The sequence below is a fragment of the Sander vitreus genome, chromosome 11 (genome assembly GCF_031162955.1).
Source record: "Sander vitreus isolate 19-12246 chromosome 11, sanVit1, whole genome shotgun sequence".
NCBI lineage: Eukaryota > Metazoa > Chordata > Actinopteri > Perciformes > Percidae > Sander > Sander vitreus.
The window spans coordinates 4140089-4166191 of NC_135865.1; the positions used below are offsets into that span (position 1 = coordinate 4140089).

General features: G+C 42.7%; 1 protein-coding gene and 1 long non-coding RNA gene across 7 annotated transcripts in view; one reads left to right on the forward strand and one right to left on the reverse strand.

The window, feature by feature from the left end:
* Positions 1-1007: 1007 nt before the first annotated feature.
* The window catches only part of glsb (glutaminase b), a 54537-nt gene continuing 29441 nt past the window's right edge, over positions 1008-26103 (reverse strand). The window contains exons 12-18 of one of the 6 annotated variants that reach the window (XM_078263123.1): positions 24827-25003; positions 23336-23467; positions 21805-21897; positions 7441-7502; positions 5904-5980; positions 5469-5532; positions 1008-3609 (exon numbers count right to left, since the gene is read on the reverse strand). In XM_078263123.1, coding sequence (XP_078119249.1) covers positions 3462-3609; positions 5469-5532; positions 5904-5980; positions 7441-7502; positions 21805-21897; positions 23336-23467; positions 24827-25003 — 753 coding nt within the window. In that variant the 3' untranslated portion in view covers positions 1008-3461. Of the gene's footprint in view, positions 3629-5468; positions 5533-5903; positions 5981-7440; positions 7503-16818; positions 21073-21709; positions 21898-23335; positions 23468-24826; positions 25004-26103 lie in introns of those variants that run through there. The other 5 variants (XM_078263124.1, XM_078263127.1, XM_078263125.1 and 2 more) reach the window with 5 other exon arrangements.
* On the forward strand, positions 3582-14904 carry LOC144526003 (uncharacterized). The gene is made up of 3 exons (XR_013502719.1): positions 3582-3888; positions 11752-14472; positions 14596-14904. It is a non-coding gene; the product is annotated as an uncharacterized LOC144526003 (long non-coding RNA).

Below are 26103 nucleotides of genomic sequence, written 5' to 3' on the forward strand. Positions count from 1 at the left end.
TGTATATGTATGTATATATATATATATATATATATATATATAGCCAGTGTTGAGGAATGTTACAGCAGCATTATCTGAATCCTTTTGAGAGATTTTGTTTAGTTCAGGTCACAGTAATTACACAGCATGCATTGTTCATATTTATATATTAAATATATTTTTTGAACTTAAAGGTGCAGTAGGTAAGCCTTCTAAAACTAACTTTCTGTCATATTTGCTGAAACTGACCCTATGTTCCAGTAGAACTACATGAAGCAGGTCATTTAAAAATAAATCCAGCTCCTCTGGCTCCACCTACAGCCTGTAGTGTGATTTACAAAAATCCACAGCTCCCTGTTCAGATGCACCAATCAGGGCCAGGGGGGGTGTCTAACTGCGTGTCAATCACTGCTCATGCACACGCATTCATTCTCCCTTGTGGGGGGAGGGGCTTAGGAGACCGTTTTGGGCTTTAGCAGAAAGGGGGGAGGGACTGAGAAGATGTCGATGTCAAAAAATGTTTGGCTAAGTCCTGGATCTTCGCAATCCTACCTACAGCACCTTTAATGCCATTGGGTAAAATCCGTTACATTCTAACAGTACAGTCATTGCCGTTGGTTTAGATTAGACGTGTGTGAAAGAGTATTTGGAAATAACTTTCTACTGCATAGGTAACATCAGAATACTAAAGTAAGAATTACTGAAAGAAGTCCATTCAGATTGGTAGTTGTCAAAAGTTTCATAAATTGTCCTGGTGCTGCTGAAATGGTTCTGTGCAGGAAAACAATGTGATGGCCAATGAAGCCTAAGATGAAACCAATTAGCAAAAGTATGTATACTTCATGTGGAATCACAGAATATTTAAAATGTGACAAGGACTTTGCTTGTGGATGTTGTTGACAGGAAGGGATGGAGGATGTGGGAGAAAAGCAGATGACCTGCTTACTTATGAACATTATCAAAAATTTTTGTCAAGTTTAAAAACCAGCAGTGCACACACAGAAAAAATGTAACTATGACAACAAAAATAAAGAAACCAACTTGTCTTTATCCCAGGTGCAAAAAATGACACAATCTTACATCTTTAGATGAATTTTACTTTTTAAAAAGTATCTCTGTGAAATAAATACAGTGCTTCTATTGCAAGTGTTGCCACTGAAAAATACATTCGGAGTACAATCTTTCAAAGGAGACAAAGCTTCATAAAACCTGCCGCTGACCTCGCAACAGTCAGGAGAACAATCGGAGAATAGATGCAGCTATATGGAAACCAAACAGGCACATAACTGCAGTGTCAGCATAATGCCTGTGAGCCTTTACACATTTACACAAACACAGACGCATTATAAAGTTTATATCAGAATTTCCGAACACCTCATTATCTCACAAAACTAATACAGTTGCAGTATTAACCCAAATATTTCAAGGTAGAGAATAGTATAACATGAACTATACTGGAACTAAACTAATACACTTTGATACAATCTATATCCTGTGGTGCCATAGATGTGATTTACAGTACCGAAACCAGAGGTGGGAGTGAGTCACAAGCGAGTCTCAAGTCACTGTCACTGTAGTGAGAATCAAGCAAGTCAAGTCGAGTCTCTGCTTTCAGCGGCATCAAGGGGTCGCTGCGCTTCGGTAGCCGTCATGTTGAATGTAAACAAAAAGCTGCTCGCCGTCGCTGCGCTATCGTCATCGTGTAAAGCCCGCCTCAACGGTTGTGATTGGTGTAAAGCCCGCCTCAACGGTTGTGATTGGTGCCTCGATTTGGAAAAATTGGAAATGGGTTTGAATGGGCTCTTGGCCAGACGGACTTACAGAGCAAATCTCAAATTTGCCGGAAGCTCGTCAGGGTTTTCCCAGGCTAAAACTCTGGTGGATTTCTGAGGACTTTGGTTAACTGCTCCTCAGATCTCTGCAGGGTGAATCCAGACAGCTAGCTAGACTATCTGTCCAATCTGAGTTTTCTGTTGCACGACTAGAACAACTTTTGAACGTACACGTTCCACCAAAACAAGTTCCTTGCCGAGGCTATTTTGCAGAGGCTCCGTGGCTCCGTCCGGCGCTTAGCGACGCCCAAGACGAGTGTAATTGGTTCACAGAAATACCAATAAACCAGAGCATGTTTTTCTCCTATCCAGGAATGCCAGAGTCTGGCAACGCAAGACTATCCCCTCCTGTCTCCTGCGTTGGCCTCATTGACATATATATATATATATATATATATATAATGGACCAACAGATCCCGTTGCTCTGGACGGAGACCAGTGAAGGATATTAGAAGCACTCTTCCGGTGATGGCTGAGCGTTACTGCGCAGCCTCCAACTGAGAGAGACGACGTAAAAGTGACGTGAGCAACCTGTCTGAAAGTTGTAAGTCTTCTGGTAGCTGTGCCAAGAGAAATCTCAATCATTCCCAATCTTGCAGAGACGGAGAGCGTAGGTATATGTAATGAGATAACATAGGCACAGGCTAATTATTGCTAACTAAAATGCTAGTTAACATTAGTAATTAAACTTAAACAGATAATTTAAGTCGAAACTGCCTGCGAGCTTCTCCTGTACTATACGGTAATTCCTCTACTATGAGACAGTAAGTTGAGTGGTTATGACACAATCGTTAGCCTATTTTTACAAAAACGTCTGCTACGGAGCCATAACGTGAGGTACAAGGTAATGGAGCCTTTTATACATTGTCGTGTTTCTTTAGAAATAAACAATGGACAAATAAAGTCTTTAAACGCTTCAGATGTAAAGTTATTCGCTGTCAAAGTGACGTCAAAATGAATGGCAGTCAATGGAATGCTAACGGGAGGTGATGGCTTGGTAGCATCAAAATGGCGCCATAGGAGCTACGCGGTCTGAGGAGAAGCTTACCCCCTTGGGTTGGCCTCTGCCGGTCTGCCGCACTCTGGAAGGTTGCCAGGTTTTTCCAACATTCCACAAAAAAATCACCCAGTCACGTTTCAAAAACAAAACGTAACTTCTCAATAGCTTGAAAAAAAGCAAATATTACACTGTATTACATTAATAAAAAGTCCTTTGAAGTCAGCTGTCTCAAGTCTGAGTCAAGCCTCAAGTCTTTAATACCAAGTCAAGTCGAGTCGTTTATCAATGTAAGTCAAGCAAGTCTCAAGTCCTCAAGTTTGTCGTGTCACTAGAGTCCCCCACCTCTGACCGACACATGACATGAGTAATATACTGTAAGCACTGCATTACAGATGTCCAGATATTGTATCATTTGTTTAAACAGCATTGATAAGACGCTCACTCACACACACAACACACACTGCGTTATGATAGAGGCAGGGGAGAGACATGAAGTAGAACAGCGACGTACAGCCACAAAGCAAAGCACAACCAGACGGGACACAGCAACAATAACTAATTCACCAGACATATCCAAAGTAGGTCACTAATGTATAAAGTTGTTCAAGCAGAATGGTCCACCTAAAGTATGTTGGATGTGTGCAGCAGGTCTACAGCAGGCTGTCCAGGCTCTTCTCAGCACTCTCCTTGTCGTCAGCCCCAGCAGGCGGGCTGTATTTCTCATTGTGTTTCTGCAGGATGGTGACCACGTCGTGGTGGCCAAAGTGCACCGCTTCTTCTATCGGCGTGTTGCCCCATCTGTACAAAGGAAATAGGCCTATTGGTACATCAGAAAACACTGGGTGGGAAATAGGGCATGCGTACACAAACAGTATACATCATTGCGCAGTTCACACAATACTAGTCTGGATCAACGGAAGTATATTTCCAGGATAATTGTCTGGATGCCCCTCACCTTCCGCTCTCTCTGTGTGTTCTTAAACTCCCTTCGCTTCAGGAAACAACAACAAACTTTGAGCTAGCAAGCTACACGCTGAAAACGGCAAGTTGTGAAGACAATTTGGATCGTGCAACAAGGTAGGCCTGCTTGGTTATTTCGGGGGAATGATTGTGAGGTGTTATATTCTTCACTGTTTCATGTTACTAGATATAACAATAAATATCCAGATTACGACGGGATATTAACCGTTTATTAGCCCAACAGCATGTCTTTACAGCAGCATGGCTAACACCAAGAACGGAAGCTAAAGTTACCCACAATCCATCAGGAATAAACTCACGAAATGCACCGCTGTGCTGCGTGCTTGAAAAACACGGAGATGGGTTGGGTGCAACCAAGTCTCACCCAGAGGTGGGGGGGGGGGGGGTTGGGTGAAAAAAAAAATTCTTTGCTTGCCAATTACATTGAATCAAGAAAGCCAACCACTTACCATTTTTATAACAGTTAATATTTTACATTCATCATTATGATAACAATTTTGGGGGTTTAAACTGGCAATTTTTGATTATTGTTAACCCCCCCATCCCCCAAATGATACATTTGCGCGTACTTGTGGACCAACTCAACTCTGACAGATTGGGGAGGGGAGTGATAATGGTCATGTAATATTGATTTATTTATAATTTATTATTATTATTATTATTGTGAAATTAGTGTTCATTAACGAGTAATGTATGGTCTTTAAACAATTTCAAGTGAATAATATAACAATTTACGGAAAATATTGTTAAAGCCTGTCTCATGTGGTGCCCCCCCCACTGGTTGTGAATGTTTGGTGCCCCTGGGCACTGCCCCAAGTGCCCTTATGGATTTTAGCGCCGCCCAAGACGATTGTGATTGGTTAAAAGAATACAAACCACCCACAGTGTATGTTTTCTCCTATCCTAGAATGTATGTGTGGTGTAGCCAGACCTTACTCCGCAGCACCGTGGAGATAGGTCTGGCAATGCCAGACTAACACAATACAGACGGTACACTCAACTCATGATTCGATATATACGATTTTAAGTTCAAAATACGGTTTTCTCAGGATTTTTTAAACAGAATGAGCTGCAGACAAATGACATGAAAAAATATTGCTTCGTCTATATAAACTGTGCAAAACAACAGATGTGTTCTCTTATCAAAAGTGCAACTGAAATTGTATTTTATCTTAAATAAAATACAAAAATTATAATTAGATTCTTTAAGCAAATCCCACATTGAGATAACTAAATAGATAAAATCTATTCAAATAAATACACCAAGACAAACAAGTGAAAACAAAAGCAGAGTACGCCCTTTGCATCGGTACATCCCTAGTCACCAGCATAATTGTAACGTGTTGTGCTCATGCATTGTATTACATTATATTCAAGTTTGAAAGTTTCTAAACATTATGTCGTTGTTATATTGATTTGGGAAATGGTCAGCAGAAATGTTCGAATAAGCATATGGTTCTTAATCAAAGGGCATCAGAAACTGCCATTATAGTCCCACGGGAAAAGAGTAGGACCTGGATCGGACCCCCGTAGCATGTAAGCAGGAGGAAGAAGGGATTGAAAGCCATGACATGAAGAGGCTGACATCATGTGAAAGTTCTGCTACATAAAAAGAAGGAAGAGGTACAGAGGATGAGAAAGACCCTGCTGATGAACAGTGGTCAGTCTGGACTCACCTGTCTCTGGGTACTGGGTTCACCTTGCAGGCCTCCAGGAGGAAGCGGACCACCTCTGTGTGTCCTGAAAGCAGAGCACATGTCAGAAATACAACGCATTCATGTAAATGCTTATACTGTGAAGAGGGTGTGTGTTCAACTCTAATTATAATAATCTTAAAAGCCAAGAATTACACCCACTCTGTTACCCAGGTTTTTCCTGACAACACTTTAATCAAAATTGCAAGGCTTGCTATGTGTTTTTAACGCATAATAACGGGGACAGGCCACCAAAAACGAGGACATCTGGTCACCGTGCACTTATAAACTGGTCACATTATTAGTAAGGCAGCCCCCCCCTGGTCAAATACGTTCGAACTGCACTGAATGACAAACATGGAATGACAGCTGCAGTGTCTGCAAAGACTAACAGGTTGACGTTAGGCTGAACGTTACCTTCAGCTGCTGCCACATGGAGGGCCGTTCTAGAGTCGTAGTCCCTCTGCTCCATGTCCATGGATGACAGCGCAAACCTACACACACAAAGCCACTTTGTAAGTACCTTCAATAACTGCATTTGCAAAATGACACACCTTATCAGCCAATATAACAGTGTAGAGTTAAAGACAATTCCCCCCCCCCGAACTGAAACACTATTTTCCAAAATTATAATATGTACTTACATTTGGGTACTCGCCAATACAGAGTACCGATATAAGTACTTAATTAATATACTATTACAGTTCTAACAATGACTTTGACAACATGTTTTATTTGCACCTGAATGCACCATGAGTTTACAAGGTTTACTTAAATGCTCCATGACGTCCCGTCCCGTCGATGCCAACCCGCCCTCACGCTTAACTATTCGTTGTTTGTTTACAGAACTCACAGGAAGGGGGGGACTTCAGGGAAGTGGGAGGATTTTCCAGTTCTGTCGTACTGCATATCTGACATCTCCGACTCCGGCAGCGGCCTTGGTGTCTAGAGAAGTAAAGCTGCGGGCTACTAGTAAGCTACACTGTGTCTTTAGCTACAGACTGTTACACGTCCGGGACGGGGACTCCCGCTGTTTGAATCCTTTTGAGTGAAATACAGCCGTCCTTTAGACCAATTAGCTCTAGCTTTTTCCTCTTTAAGCTAGCTATCAGCTAAGGTAAGTAGGTAAGTGTAATGCTAAGTAGGGTCACATGCAGTGATGCATGAAGTGGTATCGAGTGTGGTCGTATCAGGAGTAGTTTATGAGTATGAGTACATGAGCATGATACTGGTATCGGCGCATCCTTAAAATGTCCTTCTATTTAAAGGTTCCCTGTGGAGTTTGTGACCTCTTTATCTTTTTGTCTTGTGCACGCTCAGGAGGACACAATTCCACCGACCTACAGGTGTCAGTAATGCACCAAGAAATGTAGAAATAAAGAAACAAAGGCAGGGAGTAAGAGGACTGCAAGCTGGAAAACATGGATGTCAACAATACTGGATTCAAAACTTTTAAAAAGTCTAATGTTTTATCATGATGGTAGTCTTGCATTGCCACACCTCCTCATCTCAACAGCGCTGAAGTATGGTCTGGCTACACCACTTATCTAATCTGGGATAGGGAGGAAAAAAATCCGCTATGGCTTGTTTGCATTTCTTTAAACTAATCACAACCGTCCGGGGCGGCGCTAAGCTCGGATGCTGGACCTGTGCTCTTGCAAAATAGATAGCGGAGATAGCGGAAGGGAAGGGATGCGTGGGATGTCAGGCTTTATCCCAGCACTGTACATCCGTTGAACCAGACTATGATGAAGGAACTGCATGCGTGACATGACCTCAAGGATACAAGAAAACGCCATCCATCAGTTAAACTTGTTTTAAAGGTTCCTCTTGCTGCCACCTGAGGTCACCAAAGTGCAAAGCTGAGAGAGGAGAGGCAAAATCCACTGGGTGACCAAAGTGAAATAAGCCTGAATAAGTTTAGTAAATGTGTAAAAGAGTGTGAGCAGCTCACCTCCTCAGTGCAGAGACGTCTCCTGTGTAGGCAGCAAACAGCAGGTTGATGACAGACTTGACCTGTGGACAGAGACAGACAAAGAGAGAGAAACATTTGCAGAAGGACAACAGACTCGCCCTATTTTCACCACTGTTCCACCAACTCCTGCAGCTAGAAGACATGCTACCAAATTCTACCAGTGGGCATAAAACAGAAATGACTTCATATATGACTAATGTGACATATTTCAGTTTCACTGTCATTCATTATTCATTTGCATATTTAAAAGATGAGGCCGGTGTTATTCTAGTTTTCTTATTGTCAACAGATTCCATAAAAAAAAGCAGCAGCAGTTTATCTTTCAGTACTTTCAGACTTCCCTAACCTGTCTGTGGCTCTCCGTCCCAAGCACATTTGTTCCTACTGAAGACGTACACTTTTGAAAACTGCTCACAAATATATAGTTTTGTATCAGGAATAAATAGTGCGTTTGTTGGGGACTATTTTCAGCTGTGGATTAATACACATTTGGTGTTGTAGTGAGTATTTCCAGCAGGTGTAGGTGTGTGTGGGATTGAGTCTAAATAAACTACAGTGTGTGTGTGTGTGTGTGTGTGTTTTCATGGTGATGAAGGAACATGTCAGCCAGTACTACAGTCATTAATGTGTTTTTAATAGTTTTTAGACAACAATGGGGCTCTATGATACGCACACAATATCGTCAGTAGGATCAATTCCTTGATGGTTTTGGTCTGTTCACGGGATCTGTTGAAAATTCAACTTAATCTTGAAGTTGGACATTATCATCTTATCGCGACAAAAGGCGATCAAACTCTTAAGCTTTAAAGATACTTGAGACTTGAAGATAGAGTGAATATACTGGTATCATATGAAACTAGACGATGTCATGCTAGGTCGTCGCGAAGGGGGCTAAATAATGTTTCAAAGTTAGGCTAAATTTTGGCGAGGGAGAAACTAGCATGGCCATTTTCAAAAGGGTCCCTGAACTTTGACCTCAAGTTATCGCAGTAAAAATGGTTATATGGGTACCCGCCAGTTTCCTCTTTACAGACATGCCCACTTTATGTTTGGGGCAAAAACCATGCAGTTTTTCTCATGCAGTATAAATGTGTTATTTTCGCCTTTGCTAAAATAGTGAATTGGAATATTTCTGCATACTGGGGTCTTGGAGTTGCATTGTTTGGGTATGATGTGAAACAGACTCTTGTGGATTCAATGAGCCCAATTGTATTCATGTGTGGTGATGTTTGTCCCCAAAGTAGCCATTTCAATTTAGTGAGACCATTTTTGAGCAGTTTCCTGAACAAAAGTGCTCACCATCCAAATGTCAAAAGTTTTTTGTTACCAAATCACATCATGGATTTTTTTGATGCTTTACCTTTCTTGATGTGGTATTTTGGAGGGATTTCTGACCATTTCTATTCATTCTTGAATGGTAAAAAAAAAATTTGTGTAACAAATGGTATCAACCCCAAAACTGCTGCAACAACTAATGAGACATAAGTGAGCATACCCTCATTTCATAATGTAAGCCCTCATACACTTTCACAACTTATTTTAATTATTTAATCAATTCATTATTATTTATTTATGATTCATGAAAAGAATAACTTGACACAAATTAAACCTCAGGTTCCCAGCTTTTAAATGCTGTACACAACTTCTATGTGGAATTTACTGTTGACCTGCTATCACCCCCTAAACATCCCCTCCCCCACCCAAAAGAGGGTGGAATGCTAAGGGGTTAACTAATAATAATAATAATAATAATGTATACTTTATTAATCTCGCAAGGGGAACTTACAATGTTTTCACTCTGTTGTTATTACACACATTACACACAGTCCTGAATTACACACACACACATGCTCAGTACCTATACATGAACTATGAAAGAGACTTCACATCAGCTGACTACAATTGCAGACAAAGCTACATCTACTCAATTACAAGAACAGCACACCGTAACACAGCTCTGAAAGAGATCCCTGCAGCAATACAGACTTACCATCAAACAGGAATCAATCATTTCCTATAAGCAAATCTTCAGGAGTTGAAAACACGCAAAGAAACGTAAACGAGGATTAGATACTAGCCTGTATGGGGACTTCAATACAGGCTAGTATGTGAAAGAATGTATAACACTATTTCAGTGTAATAGCATACGGTTTACTATGCAAGAACTTGAATTCTAAAGAGATTTTTACTGAAAGAAATCTGGTAACACTTTACTTGAAGGTATCTACATAAGAGTGACATGACACTGTCATGAACACATGACACTGTCATGACACATGAACCCTACCTAACCCTAACCCTAACTTGTCATGACAAAAACCGAATGACACTCAATGACAGAAGTGTTATGTCATAAACGTTTATGACTGTTTATAATGTTTATGACACGTTCATGACAGTGTCATGTCACTCTTATGTAAATACCGTCAAGTAAAGTGTAACCAAAACTCTTTGTAACTCACTGAAATGACCAGATGTAAACACCACAGAGAGGGATTTGTCAAACTTTGAAATAAAAAAAATCATTTGGAAAAAGCAAAGAGTAGTAATAGTGTTTTGTGCAACAAGTGTTATGGGCAGCTCTCTCTCTCTCCGCCCTGTTTTGGGTGTTTTTGTTCTCTGTTTGTCTGTGTGTATCTGTGTTTTTCCACCTGTGGCCTGTTGCACAAAACCAGAATAAGGGATTAAGCCGGGATATTCAAGTTATCCTGGATGAATTTAGCTTTGACTTGGTTGCACAAAAGCAGGTTGAATTAAACCCAGCCAAGTAACCATGGAGATTTATTCTTTGCAGCTAGCCTGCTCCAGAGCAGGCTAACAGGCTAGCAGCTGGGCTAGCAGCCGGGCTAGCTAACAGCCGGGCTAGCTAACAGCCGTCTGATGTGTTAAATCAGCTGCTGCTCTGATCCGAAATAAACGTGTTTAACAGTTATTCCGTTGTCTTCTGAATGTGTTCTGCTTTATTTTTTATTAACATGCATTACTTGTCACTATTGCGGTCACAAGTTTGATTTAAATCCTACTATTGCAGTTGTTTGGATGGTAAGAAATTGTTGCACATGCACCGGAGATAAAGTGGGACAATGCGGAGGAAATGGGCTTTTCCTCCGCTGCTCTCCCTGTGAATATGCTCCGTGCAACATGGAGAGGCGGGGGGAGGCAGGGGGGGTCCTCCCACACCATGCAGCGGACTCTAAAGGAGACTTTTAGCGTTAGGGCGAAACACCTTCCCTGGATCGAGTATGCCTACAACTCCCTAACCACCTCTGCTACTGGCCTATCCCCCTTTCGAGGAGTCACTGGGGTATCAACCTCCTCTGTTTCCAGATCAAGAGAGCGAATTGGCGGTTCCCTCTGTTCAGGAGAACTTACGTCGCTGTCATCAGGTTTGGCGTGACGCCCGTGAAACGTTGCTCAGGACCACAGAGCAGAACAAGAGTTCGGCAGATCGGCGCAGGACCCCAGCTCCCCAGTACCAGCCTGGACAACAGGTGTGGCTTTCTTCCAAGAACATTCCCCTGCGGATTGAATCACACAAGTTGGCACCTCGGGTTATGGGTCCCTTCGTTATTGATTTGATTATCAATCCCTCTGCTGTGCGGTTAAAATTGCCACGGACTATGAGGTGTCATCCTACCTTTCATGTGTCGCAACTGAAACCTGTCTCGTCCAGTCCTCTGTGCCCACCTGCGGATCCTCCACCACCTGTACGCATGATTGACGACCACCCGGCCTACACTGTCCGAAGTCTTTTGGATGTTCGGCGGCGGGGCAGGGGGCTCCAGTACCTTCGTCGACTGGGAAGGTTATGGACCAGAGGAGCGTTCCTGGATTCCCAGAAGTTTTATTTTGGATCCGAATCTCGTTAAGGACTTCCATCAAGCTCACCCTGACAAGCCAAGCCCTAGAGGGACGCCGGGAGGCGTCCATTGAGGGGGGGGTCCTGTTATGGGCAGCTCTCTCTCCGCCCCTGTTTTGGGTGTTTTTGTTTGTCTGTGTGTATCTGTGTTTTTTCCACCTGGAGTGCTGCAGGTGTGTTCAGAGGAAAATAGGTCAAGTGGCATGGCTGAATCAACACTGCACAGCCGTCCCTCACAGCTGCAGCTCATCTACAAGATCTGAGGCTGATCGCCTCTTCGGCGCCAGTTCGTTATCTACACCCATGTGGTAACTTGGCTCTGAGGTCTCAGTTTAGTCAAGTTGTGTCCGTGTTGTCTTGTGCACCCTAGCTTTTGTCTTTGTTCTCCTGAGCTCATACTTACCCTGTGTTTCTGTCCACTGACTGCTCAGACCTGCTGCCTCCTCCGCTGTGCCTACAGGCTTCCAGCCTCACCATCCAGCCTTATCCTCCACCTGTGGAAACTTTTGTGAACTCTTCCCTGCCTGTCCGCCTCGAGTCTCGTACGACCTGGATCCTTCCCTCTCGGCTCGCCTCGGTACTCGGACCAGCCAGGAGATTCCCCGCTCAGACAAAACCCACACTGTATCTCTGAGTACCATTTTGTTCATTAAAACCTTGATATCAAGGACGATATTTAAGTCCCTTAAAGAACACGTTTCCCACGTCCGTCTCGTCCTGCAACGTCTGTTGGAAAACAAACTTTTTGTTAAAGCAGAGAAGTGTGAGTTCCACCGTGAGTCAGTCCCCTTCCTTGGGTTCATTATTGGAAAGGGACAGGTTTCAGCAGACCCCCGACAAGATTAAGGCAGTATCTGAATAGCCCATTCCCCAAACTCGCAAACAACTACAACGTTTTCTGGGGTTTGCTAATTTCTACAGGAGATTCATTCAGGGCTTTAGTCAGGTGGTTGCTCCCCTCACCAAACTCACTTCCCCTAAAGTTCAATTTGTGTGGTCTCCTGAAGCTGATCTAGCCATGAGTACTCTGAAAAAACTGTTTTCCACCTCCCCTGTGCTTATTCACCCCGATACTACTTTGCCTTTTGTGGTGGAAGTGGATGCTTCAGACTCCGGTGTTGGAGTGGTTCTATCACAATGCTCCCCCACGGATCAAAAACTCCATTCTTGTGCTTTTTTTCCCGAGAAGTTATCTCCAGCAGAAAGACACTATGACGTGGGAAACCGGGAGTTGCTGGCCGTGAAACTGGCGCTGGAGGAATGGAGGCATTGGCTGGATGGGGCGGAACAGCCTTTTGTAGTATGGACCGACTACAAGAACCTGGCCTTCATCCAGTCTTCAAAGAGACTAAACTCTTGCCAGGCCAGATGGTCCATATTCTTCATTCTTTAACTTTACTCTTACTTACCGTCCAGGATCTTGCAATGTAAAACCTGATGCTTTGTCCCGCCAGTTTTCCATCTCTGAGTCCAGTGAACCAGAGTCCATCCTGCCCTCTACCTGCGTTGTGGCCGCAGTTTGCTGGGAGATCAAATCTCTGGTCAAGACGGCCCAAGTATCAGACCCTGGACAAGCAGATGGACCATCTGGCCGGCTCTATGTCCCTGTATCTGTGCGGTCCGAAGTGTTGCAGTGGGTCCATTCTTCCCGTTTCGCCTGCCATCCAGGGATGTAACGTATCCTTACGTTGCTGAGAAGACATTTTTGGTGGCCGTCAGCAGAAGCTGATGTCCGGGCTTTCATGGCAGCATGTACCACCTGTGCCCGGGGTAAAGCATCCCACCAGTCTCCCTCGGGTCTGCTGCAACCCCTGCCGGTCCCGAGTCGTCCCTGGTCACACATAGCCCTGGACTTTGTCACTGGTCTCCCTGTGTCCGAAGGTAATGATACAATACTCACCATTGTGGACAGATTCTCTAAATCTGCTCACTATGTAGCATTACCGAAATTACCGACTGCCAGTGAGGCAGCGGACCTCTTAGTCTTACACGTATTCCGTCCCCATGGAATACCTGTAAACATTGTTTCTGACAGAGGCCCACAGTTCATTTCTCAAGTCTGGAAAGATTTTTGTTCTGCTCTCGGCACGACTGAGTCTCTCCTCAGGATTCCATCCACAATCAAACTGCCAGACTGAGAGAGCCAACCAGGACCTGGAAGCGTCTCTTCACTGTGTGGCGGCTCAGCATCCATCTTCTTGGGCGAAACACCTTCCCTGGATCGAGTATGCCTACAACTCCCTAACCACCTCTGCTACTGGCCTATCCCCCTTTCGAGGAGTCACTGGGGTATCAACCTCCTCTGTTTCCAGATCAAGAGAGCGAATTGGCGGTTCCCTCTGTTCAGGAGAACTTACGTCGCTGTCATCAGGTTTGGCGTGACGCCCGTGAAACGTTGCTCAGGACCACAGAGCAGAACAAGAGTTCGGCAGATCGGCGCAGGACCCCAGCTCCCCAGTACCAGCCTGGACAACAGGTGTGGCTTTCTTCCAAGAACATTCCCCTGCGGATTGAATCACACAAGTTGGCACCTCGGGTTATGGGTCCCTTCGTTATTGATTTGATTATCAATCCCTCTGCTGTGCGGTTAAAATTGCCACGGACTATGAGGTGTCATCCTACCTTTCATGTGTCGCAACTGAAACCTGTCTCGTCCAGTCCTCTGTGCCCACCTGCGGATCCTCCACCACCTGTACGCATGATTGACGACCACCCGGCCTACACTGTCCGAAGTCTTTTGGATGTTCGGCGGCGGGGCAGGGGGCTCCAGTACCTTCGTCGACTGGGAAGGTTATGGACCAGAGGAGCGTTCCTGGATTCCCAGAAGTTTTATTTTGGATCCGAATCTCGTTAAGGACTTCCATCAAGCTCACCCTGACAAGCCAAGCCCTAGAGGGACGCCGGGAGGCGTCCATTGAGGGGGGGGTCCTGTTATGGGCAGCTCTCTCTCTCCGCCCTGTTTTGGGTGTTTTTGTTTGTCTGTGTGTATCTGTGTTTTTCCACCTGGAGTGCTGGAGGTGTGTTCTGAGGATAATAGGTCAAGTGGCTTGGCCGAATCAACACTGCACAGCCGTTCCTCACAGCTGCAGCTCATCTACAAGATCTGAGGCTGATCACCTCTTCGGCGCCAGTTCGTTATCTACACCCATGTGGTAACTTGGCTCTGAGTTCTCAGTTTAGTCAAGTTGTGTCCGTGTTGTCTTGTGCACCCTAGCTTTTGTCTTTGTTCTCCTGAACTCATACTTACCCTGTGTTTCTGTCCACTGACCGCTCAGACCTGCTGCCTCCTCCGCTGTGCCTACAGGCTTCCAGCCTCACCGTCCAGCCTAATCCTCCACCTGTGGAAACTTCTGTGAACTCTTCCCTGCCTGTCCGCCTCGAGTCTCGTACGACCTGGATCCTTCCCTCTCGGCTCGCCTCAGTACTCGGACCAGCCAGGAGATTCCCCGCTCAGACAAAATCCACACTGTATCTCTGAGTACCATTTTGTTCATTAAAACCTTTACAAACTGCTTTCATTGTCTGTGTGAAATCTCTGCGTTCTGGGTCAGAACAAGCCCCTAACAACAAGGGTACAGATAGGTTCATACTTCACCACCACGACACTTTATAACACAGTGGCTAATATTTCAGCCCATGCAGCAAAAGTAACGTGCATTAAAATATTCAGTATTCACCAATTACAACCGTTAAAGCCTAGCTGAAACTAAACGTCAAACGATTAAAGCAAATACTCAATGTTAAAGCTCAGACATGTAGAAGCAGTAACAGACAGAAGGGAGCACAAAACACGGGCCTCAGTTCACTCAATGCCTCACTTCATTCAGGCTCACATCTTCGCAGATTCAGACATGTAAAGACACGCAACACACATGCAACTGACATTTCCTCCTCACATCCCTCTATCTCTGTATGTTCGTTAATCGGAAGGTTACAGTCCAATATGCTTGGATTTTTCTTTTAATAGAATATTTCCTTAAAGATTGCAGAATTTTGCTCAAGAATGCACAACAGCTGTGAACAATGCGTCAAATTTTGAAAGAAAATGTTGTCCTCTGCCACACTTCTACCTGAGGGAAGTGAAGTTACCTTTAGAACATTTTGTTTGATTGTGGGCTGTGCCTGAACTTAACCAATAAGTAGCAGCCAGTGTTTGTATCCAAATCATTCACCAATTTCATTTTAATGTGGTCATTAACTAGACGCTTAGGGCCCTATCTTTGCTAGTTTAAGACCGACGCAGTTGTCAGTTTCCCGTCCAACGTCCACGTCGTTTAAATGGCAAATGCACCTGCTCCCATCTGTGGCCCATGGCTGGTCTTACAGGGAGGTGTGTTCAGGTGCATTCTGGGCGTATTGCTATCTTCAGGCAGCGGGAAGTGATCGCGCCAGTGACCAACAAAAACCTGGTCTTAAGTCAATATTAATTATTATTTTAACAGCAAATAAGTAAAATGCGCCTAGGCTCGTGCACAGCACGCGCACTATGCTTGTTACACACACACACAGGGAAGCGCAGCAGCACACAAACATGCAAAAAGATTACAAATAAAAATATTACATTGCAAATCCTCCATCATAATAGCAATGCGCCAAGGTCCAAACGTGCCTGGCTTTTAAAGGGAATGGGAGATGACTCTCTGATTAGTTTATTGCATGTTACGCCCAAAACACACCTATGATTAATGAAGACACTAAGTACAAAAGTGGATTTGGACACGCCCTAAACACACCTGCAACAGGCGCTTAATGCCGTGCGCTTAGATCGTTAAAATAGGGCCCTAGATGTGTTCTGTGACATGTGGTGAAACCTCTCGGCGGTTGTGTGGCTCACATAATTAGCTACAGTATGTATCTGTGGGGAATTACGAGGTGCCCTTTTCAGTTCAGGAAATCTATATATGCAAGTTGAAACAAAAAAAAAGTGACCATTGGTGATCACGTCTTTTTTTGACATGACCACTATGAGACCACTGGTTCGTCTTTCCACTGTTCCAACAACCACCGCTCTGTTTTGGTTAAAATAAACCTTTAATTCACACATTTACATGTGAAAACATGCTGGCTCTATACACGCTTAAAGTATTGTTTATTTAAATGGAGGCTGGTGGGTTTAGTGGTGGTGATTTCGGAGCTGTTCCTGCTTAAACAAAAATGTTCTTACTTTTTAACAAAAAGGTCTACCTCTGTAGGGACCCTTACCATAATGTTGTCAGACACTTAGAATAATAATCTGAGCCTGTCAGTGGCAAAAACAGCATTTGCAGCCCGGTTTGCGGCTGCCGGTTATAGCGTTCTCGCTCAATACTGGACCAATTTCAAAAAAAATTGTTGACATTACTCACTTAGACACCAATACATGGGAAAATAGGGTTGAAAAAAAAAAGAAATTACCCTTTAAGTATGCAGAAGGATCCTTTAACTATTTTTGTTTGACTACTGAAGTGACAGGGACTGTGGTTGTTAAAGGACAGTTATAGGCACAGAGAAATGAAATGATATATATAATAGTGCTTTATTAGATTTCATACAAGGGACACCAAGGCTAAAAAAAAATCTTAACACCACTTTCACTGTCATGTCTGCAAGTCCATCACAGCCAAAGAGACTTTAGTATTTGCTCAGAATAGTGAAGGAAGACAGGTCTTAGTGCTGTCTTCTCCTCCAAGCAGACAGGACAGTTCATGAAGTTTATGGAGACTTTACATACAGAATTACAACCATGTGGACTGTGTAAAGAAATCAAAACATAGGACCGTTTGACAGTCATGAGCTTTGAACTGTAAGGCGTCATCTACCCAATGTTTGGGGACATTTACTTTTTGGGAACTTTGAAATTTGCTAATCTTTTTCTTTGGCCATAAGATCTGCTTGTAAAACTGCGTATACATGAATATCTAATATCTGACCAAAACATTAGAGAACCTTACAATTCCAAGGTCACCAAATTGCAATGGTAGAGATAGTTGGTAAATGTATCTGCAATTTCCATGTCACAAGTAAAATGTATGTCCAAGAGACACAAATCAACATGAATAAAGACAGGTGGAAGGTAATCAAATGAACTTAAAACATACTGATTACATGGAATTAAAGACACATTTATCAAATCATACAAAAATATGCATGCGAAAGGGAGAACGAGAATTCACAGAGACAAAAAGAATGAACACCAGGAAGCATTACATACATGACATGGACCATACACATCTAATTATTTCCATGGACATACTGGTCACTGCATTCAAACCCCCTCTGTCATGAGCTTGATTGTACAGAGTAATAATCACAGTTTAAGGAGTGAGGCAGGGGTTGACGATCATGCAAAGCAACATTAGGCCCCTTTGTCATTGTGATCTACCAAAGCAAAGATCAAAGACAATCAGGTCTGATTGGTTAAATCAGTCTCTTGGGGGTGGTGTGCGATCACGAAAGGCTTGTATCATGTGGACGTGCCGACAGTGTTGTTGTCATTACTTAGAATTCCTCGTGGGGGCGGCAGAAACTACGCACTATAGCTTTAAGACTTCCATTATTAGTGATGTGCTGGAAATTATGAAAATGAGACATCTTTATTATAACTATATTTATAATTCGTTGTAACTATTCGTGTACTGACAGAAATATGTTTTCTCTTCAAAATGCCTGGGACCGACTGCACCGTTTCTCCAGATCATGTCATTATGTGACATATGCATGTGCGCACAGATTTCATGCAATGTGCGCATGTGCCAGCCCTCATCTTCTTAAATTCACCCAGTACACGCATCACATCCTGAGACTCTCTTGTGCATGTGCACACAGCTTTAAATCCAGCAAGCATGCAAACTAATAAATGGGTATACCTATTTTTATTTTTTTTTTAAAGTACACTGTAAAACGTTTCGCAGAAAGCAACCAGATCCAAGGATGAAACCATTTAAAGTAGCCAACAGACCTTACTCGACTTCTTGCTTACTGTAGAAAACATTTCCAAGGAGCCTTACTGATGACAGAGGCTTTTGAATACTTTGTACCTCCACACAATAATGGACAGAAACCTTAAAAACAGAAGAAAAAAAAAACAGAACAGAACAGAAGTCCATGCCATAAAAAAAGAAAAGAAAAAAAATAACACAAGATAAATCTCCGCACACCATTACATGGCTCACATATCATTGGCTCCAGCAGCCTTCACTTTGATATTAGGAACAACCCCACACACAACACCACGTGTACAGTTTTAATAATGACTGAATAATAAACAGATGACCCCCCCACTACACTCATAGAAGAGCTGCATGTGCAAGTATTCCTATTTCCTGGAGGACAACAACAACATTATAAATTCGGATGCCTGAAGTGTATTTCCAACACACATTCTGGTCTGCTGTTGAGGAGTGTCACTCATGTGCAGACGCACACCTTAAAAGTTATATACACCTGCCACTATGTACATTCAAGAAGTAAATTATGTATATGGAAAAAAGGTTTTGATAATGTACAAGCGTACTAGAAGAGTAAGACTTTATAAACAATACTGAATACGTGTTGTGTGCGTTTGCATAGGGACACTCAAACCACCTTTTGAGTATATACGGAAAAAACATTCCTGGATAAGGGGAACTGAGGCATCTCACTTAACTTGATATCATCTCATTGATATGCAGTTTCAAGTTTGTTAGTTTTTTTTTCCTCTGAAGGCGTATTATCAAAAAAACAAATAGAAGAAAAAAACTGCTGCAAGATGGGAAAGAATACATTCTCCTTCCTCTGCTGCTTTAACCCAGCATATTTTTTGTGCGCAGTGCAAACACACAGAGATGGTTTTGGAATGCAGCCCAGATAAACCCTGCAGTGTCCTGCTCACGGCACAGAAGCTAAAGGTTGAATGAGGGGCTTTAACTGGGGGTCGCAGCAATCAACACACGCCATCCCTCTGCCAACGTCATACCGAGTATAATCACTGGACTTGACACACACACTAACACACAGACTCTCACACACAGTCTAAAGTCAACAGCAGCTCAGCATGATGCAGCCAGTCCAGCGAGAGCTCTGGTGAGGACAACTAAGTGAAGCGAGACTAAGAAGTGAGAAGCTTTGAAAACAGCTTGTTTTTTTTTCAGTCTTCTCACCCCTTTCCTGAGCAAACCTCTTTTCCATACTCACATTATCATCGCATCATCAATAAAATCTGCCCCCGCTGTGGTCCAGGCACAAATACTCACAGGTTCAAGTCAAGTTAAAGTCCTTTCTTTACTGCAGTTTCTCTTTTTAATATGCCATCTCTGTTTAAGTCGACACAATAGCTGTTGGAAGTTAAAGCCTATTTTGTATTCTCTTTTCTTAAGGGTATGGAGGGAGGCACAAATGATGCTATGTGTTTACTATTAAAAGTAATTCGAGCACATACAGATGTGCAGTCAAAATCTCCTCGGCAACCCTTTTCGAGTCACATAAAGCGACTCCAAAGGGGGGTTCCAACTAATCTCATTTCACAAATGTCTGTATTTATTTTACTTCAGACATCTGTGGGCAAGTATAATGTCTTTTCAGGGCTTAACCGCCAACAGAAAGATGGCGCAAGTGCTTGTATATTGTGCAGAGAAACGTTCTACTTAAACATTAAACTACCAAAGAGAATCGGAGCCTAACTGTTTGTGATCAGCTCCGTGGTTCTGACTAGAAGGCTGACAATCTTGTGGCTCAGAAAATCAGAAAAACTTTCACTTCTTGGGGTTGATTTTTCCTTTCAAGGTCTAGTGTGTTAAATTTGGAAAAGCAAATTACCTGCATTATTAAAATCCCTCCAGAATGCATAGCTCCTTTTTTACGTCATGTTACCCATAAGTTCCATAACACTCCTGCTAACATGTTAACAATAGTCTCTTTCGTTGACCCAAAGTGTTCCATCAATAATCCATTGTTTTCATCATGTACTACGGTACATCCAGCATCTGTAGTAATGTGCTAATACCACCAGTGGAAGCTACAGGAAGCAATCTTCACTAAAAAGTAGTATGAATGTATATTTAATGACTGTCTGTACTGAAGCTCCACACACGCAAACACGCAAACACACACACACACACACACACACACACACACACACACAGAACCTTTTGTTGGTTAAAAATAAAACTGAATTTCAAATCAACCCATAGCCTATCCTTGAGAGCATTCTGTCACAAACACATTGCAATAAAGGGGATGATATGAAACAAGAGAACAAGCTGTAAACTGTACACCAGATCCTACACACACACACACACACACACACACACACACACACACACACACACACACACACACACACACACACACACACACACTAAGGCAACAAGCAGGCGGAGGTTTAGAGTTAATTTGGAATTCAGAGCACATTTAACAAGCAAAAACATCATTCCATTTTCCCATCACAAATACAAACAAAAGAAGCTTCCCAGTCTGTCCACACAGGAGCTGCTTCACAAGTAATAAATAATCCTCTTCATAATTTATGTATAAATATTCGAGGGTGAGGAAAGGTGGTGGTTGTGGTGGTGGTGTTGCTAGAGGTGAGGAGAGAGATCAGTAGAGGTAGGGGTTGGGGGGGGGGGACAGGCGGGTCTCCTTTCATTTTTTCACTCGGCGACATTGTCCATCCTATAGACTACAGTGGTGGAGCTGTCCTGGTGCGACTCAGTGAGGGACACCTTTTTCCAAAGAGGGGCTTTCAGGGCTAGCTCTTGCTGGAGGCTCTCGTAATCCATGGGTCCGAAGGAGAGCTGCTGTTTCAATTGACACGAATAACAAATTAGTCTCGCTCCTTCTCTTTGTGTGCGTGTGTGTGTGTGTGTGTGTGTGTCTGAGAGTGTGGAGTGTGTAAGTGGCATGTAGTTTGCTGACACATTTCTCAATGTCAATTAAATCATTAACTGGCAAAACGGACAGGTTTCAGCACGTTGCTTTAAGAATGGCAGGTTTTGAAGTGGACACACTTGCCTCTAGTTTTCCATCAGTGTGGGCCTCCAAGTATTTTGTCACGCTTTTGTAAAGGTTAGTTAACACACCAAAGTCTAAGGTATAAATTGCCTGCTTTTATCAAGCAAATGTAGGTAATTTAGCTGCTTATGCACATTGTGAACCCAATGTGCAGCAAACTGAACAACATCCAGTGACCCAACTAGAAAGAAATGCTCAGCATGCCTGAAAACATCTGCAGCAATCATCAAATGTTTTCAAAGAGACAGCGCACCCGAAGATGGAGGAAGAAAGGGGATGAGGGTTATCCTATTTAGCTTTTTTGCTGAAATAACATTTTTCTCGCTTAGGCTGGACTATATCTATGATAAACACGTTACAGCGACACAACAGCTGAAGCAAAATGCTGTTAAACTGAAGTACAGTAAGCTCGACTTCACCCACATTCTTGAAGAGGTGTTCTGGTCAGTGTGTTTGATGGGGGGAATGGGTTCTGTTTGGGATGGCTTGTTCCTTAACATGATGCCTTGTGTCCTTACCCGCTGGTCCCCTCCTTCCCTGCGGGGGTCGTGCTTCTTGGCAAAGTGCCTCAGGTTGTCGTAGTTGTGGAAGTTGAAACGCTCCACGAGGTCCTGGGATGAAAAGGCAGATAGATGCATCAGAAGGGGAAATACATTGATTTACTCCACACTACTCAACGTGGCATTTTCTTTCTGATGACTGGAAGTTGAAAGCCAATGACTGACCGACATTTCAAAAAGCACATGAGCTTTTTTTAATCGTTTTAACTGCTCTTTAATGTTTTAATTTTTTAATCGTTTTTAACTGTTCTTTCATGTTTCATGTAAAGCACTTTGAATTGCCCTGTTGCTGAAATGTGCTATACAAATAAAGCTGCCTTGCCTACATTTGCAGCAGAGGCGGATTCCTGCACGCAGTGTTTACTGAGATCCGTATCTGGATCTGGCCTCTAGAGAATCATTAATCAAGCATCATTTACTTATTAAACAGGTCTCTGACAGTATGTCAGCCAAGTTGATTTAATACCTCAAAGACACTGGTGCACACTTTCCAATATTTTTCATTAGACATTTTTGTGTTTGTGTACATAGAATTACTACCTTAAACCCCCATGAGTTTAAATTAAAAAGTATCAAAATACACAAAAAAAACAATATAGCTAAACTAAAGTTATTCATGTTCTAAAGGACATTTTGTTTACCAAATGATCAACAGTGCCTAAAAACGGTAAAACACACACACACACACACACACACGCGCGCGTTTATCGGCGTTTTTTTGCCCCCAACATCTCCTTCCAGGCAGCGCTGCCTGAAAGGCACTAGGATTAGCACTGGTTAGGGTTAAGGTTAGGGTTAGGTGCCTTGAAGGCAGCGGTCGCAGCGCTGCCTGGAAGGAGCAGTTGGGGGAAAAAAACACCATTGAGCCACACACACACACACACACACACACACACACACACACACACACACACACACACACACACACACACACACACACATTTCTAATATTCTGCCACCCTCATGTCTATAAATAGATAGGACAAAACATTAGAAACACCACTCAATATAATGTAGTCCAGTACAACACCAATGTAAACTAACATGCAGCGTCTAAGCGTATGAATGCAAAAACAATGTGAAGAGAAATCACTTAGCTTAATGCAAATAATTGTGCAATGATGTCAACAATATGCAAATGAGTCATTTGCACCTAAAATCCCTGTGTGTGTGTGTGTGTGTGTGTGTGTGTGTGTGTGTGTGTGTGTGTGTGTGTGTGTGTGTGTGTGTGTGCGTATGAATGCCTATGTCATTTAAAATTGAATCACTCCAAAACACCTTTTTGGCACACAGTATGCACACTTTATGTCAAGCATCTCTGGTCAAAATGGATATAAACAAACATTTCCAGCTCTTAAAAAAGCCTTCTGGATATTTCTTAGCTAGTACAGTATGTATATAAAAAAAAATGACTGGTGCAGTTATTTCTTGCTCTGTGTATATATTCTTAGTACACACTGCAGACAGGCTGTAGCCAGACATTACATACCGTGCAGAACTGTATTCCTCTGACTGAGTTTCCCAGCTTGTCTAGTGGAGGTGACCAGCACATAATACCCATCACGTTGGGTACAACCAGCAGGATCCCCCCCGCTACTCCAGACTTGGCGGGCAGGCCGACCTTCAGCAGGGAAAAAAGTTACGCAACAGAAAATCAGCTGTGTGTGTAGTACAGTAGCAACATGTTTCCAAAATCCAATTCTTATTACCTCAAACAGAATATGCTCTAAGGCATGATCAATGAAGAGTGGAATTTCACTTTGGTGCTGTCTACTACCTGCATCCAATCATGAGAAATTGAAAAATATTTTCACACATCGTTCCTCCTCCACATTTTTCTGCCACCAGGAGGTGTCTCATTAAAATGTTACAACCTATCAGCACAAACAGCTCAGCTCAGACAGACAGTGTCATAAGACAGCCATGCTATGCTGAGGCGCTGTTGTTTTGTCTCTTAAAACAAGCGTATATGCCTGTATCAAGATGTTTATAATGTTGATACATCTTTCACTAGTATTACAGACTTAGTAGATGTACAAGTACAAAATGACACTAAGCCAGGACATTATGTTTAGTACTTTTGAGTGGGGATCCAATTGCACCAGCTATTTGAAAATCGATTGCTAAAATTTATGTGAGGTCTTGTTTGGTTATTTCTTGTTTGTGGACTGTTTAATGCTTTTTTTGGTTCATCAGTTTAGATTATTGTCCAAAAGGTTTGATTTGTTCAAGCTGACTGAGTTGAACATTGACACTGAATTTCTATTATGAATAATGTATAAAAAGTCTTCTTCTTCCTACCCCTTTTGAACATGAATGTTAGGTGAGTTGCTTATTTGTTGTTCATATGTTGCTGAGGATCCCGTCTGTCTTTCTTCTTTTTTTAATAATCACTCTCTGATGTGTTTGATGATAAGAAATGTTCACCAACACATGGGTTAGGCTGTATTACGTTTGTTAAAAAATAAAAATGAAATGTTCTACTGTGTTAGTACTGTATGGGTTTATTTCAAACTAAATTAGATTGTACCATTCAAATTCAAGGAATGTCTTTGTCCTAAGAACGGAAATGGTTTACAAACTGTTCAATCATAGAAATCAGCAATGGATGCTTGATTCAAAGCGCTTCACCTGAAGGGTGTAACACGTGTACAGGTTCATTGTATGCCACGATTTTAATATTTAGTAGATGACGTTTTTAAGTCTGAAATGTAGCCTGCAACCACATAGTTGTTGGGGTTGTGTACTTGTAGAGAGTGACAAAAGTGCATGTTGTCGACGGGTATAAAGATGCAAAGATTAATGCATAAAAAGGCCTCTCAGGCCAATTAATTCACATGTCTTGTGAGTGTAATGGGTAATAACTTTGCAATTACAAAATCATTTTGGCGTTCACTTCACTGGTTTGACTCTTTCCCATTATCAAACTAAAAAGTACATCCCCCCCCAACTATACTTGTGACCCATGCCGTTTACTTACGTGGAAAGCAAACTGTCCTGAGAAGTCGTACATGCCGCACGAGTGCATCAGACTCAAGGTGTTCCTCACCGCCTCGGGGTTCAGCACACGCTCACCCGTGATTGGACAGATGCCGCCGTTAGCCAGGGTGGCTGCCATGACACTGGCGCTCTCGCAGGTCACCTCAATCGAACACAGCTGGAGGTTCACACAAGGGACAGTTTGTATCATTTCTCTATCACAATTGTCTTCCACTCTGCACAGCACTACAGTACAGTAAAGTACAGTGGTGGTACAGGTGACAACAAAAAGTAACAACTTAAATAAAGAATTGCAGCTTCCATTCAGGGCACAAGGGGTCAATGAATGGTTTAATGAAAACTATGTAACTCATGTGATATGTCCCTCAGAGCAAACTGTATCAATTTGCTCTATTCTCTTAATAGACACACATTTGCCACCCATTTGTAAATAATGAAGAAGCTACTTGTAGCATACAGGGCAGTAAACATGATGAAAAACAGACCCACTGGGATGGAATCAATGACCCCTATTCACATAGCCTGTTCAAGGCAGGACTGTTGCGCCTTTAAGCCGCCAAGCCGTATGTGTCAAAGTTATGAAGACAGAATGGGGGGACAGATTTATTGCTTTGCTTTAAGCCGGCAGCGGAGGTAGTCCCAGAGCCATAAGAGAGCCGAACCAATGTCTGTGTGAAAGGCATAGGCGGCGCTAGGCTATTTTTAGGGTTGCTGAAGCAGTGAGTGAGGAGACAGAGGAGTGAAAATGAAATCTAATTGAATGAACACAGGTAGGCTACAGGTGTGTATTTGTGGAACCAATCTGTGATTCCCTGATCACAATGATGGCAATGATATCTGAATTAGCCTAGCTTATTCACCACGGAGTCCAATTTTGTTGTGCAACGTTAGACAAAATTGCTAACTGTAGGCAAATGTAGCTTAGGAGTAGCCTACAACGAGTTTTTAAAGTGTGCTATTAATAGCCTGCCGTAATGGCTTGAGCACCGCTACCTCCCTAACAGACACTTTATTATTTTTAACTGTCAATGCAAATGAAAAATAAATAATTCGACCTGACGGATCATCAGACTCATTCATATCAGAACTGAAACACTGGAACAACAAACCCTGACTCACAGTCTGTTTCCCCATAGATGGATATATACGTTTCTTTTTTTTAAAGAAAACAGCCAGGTTCAGGTGAGAAAGTATAAGATTAGCCTTTAACATTATCCCACTGCACTGAACAGCAACCCCATATTCACATATGTTATA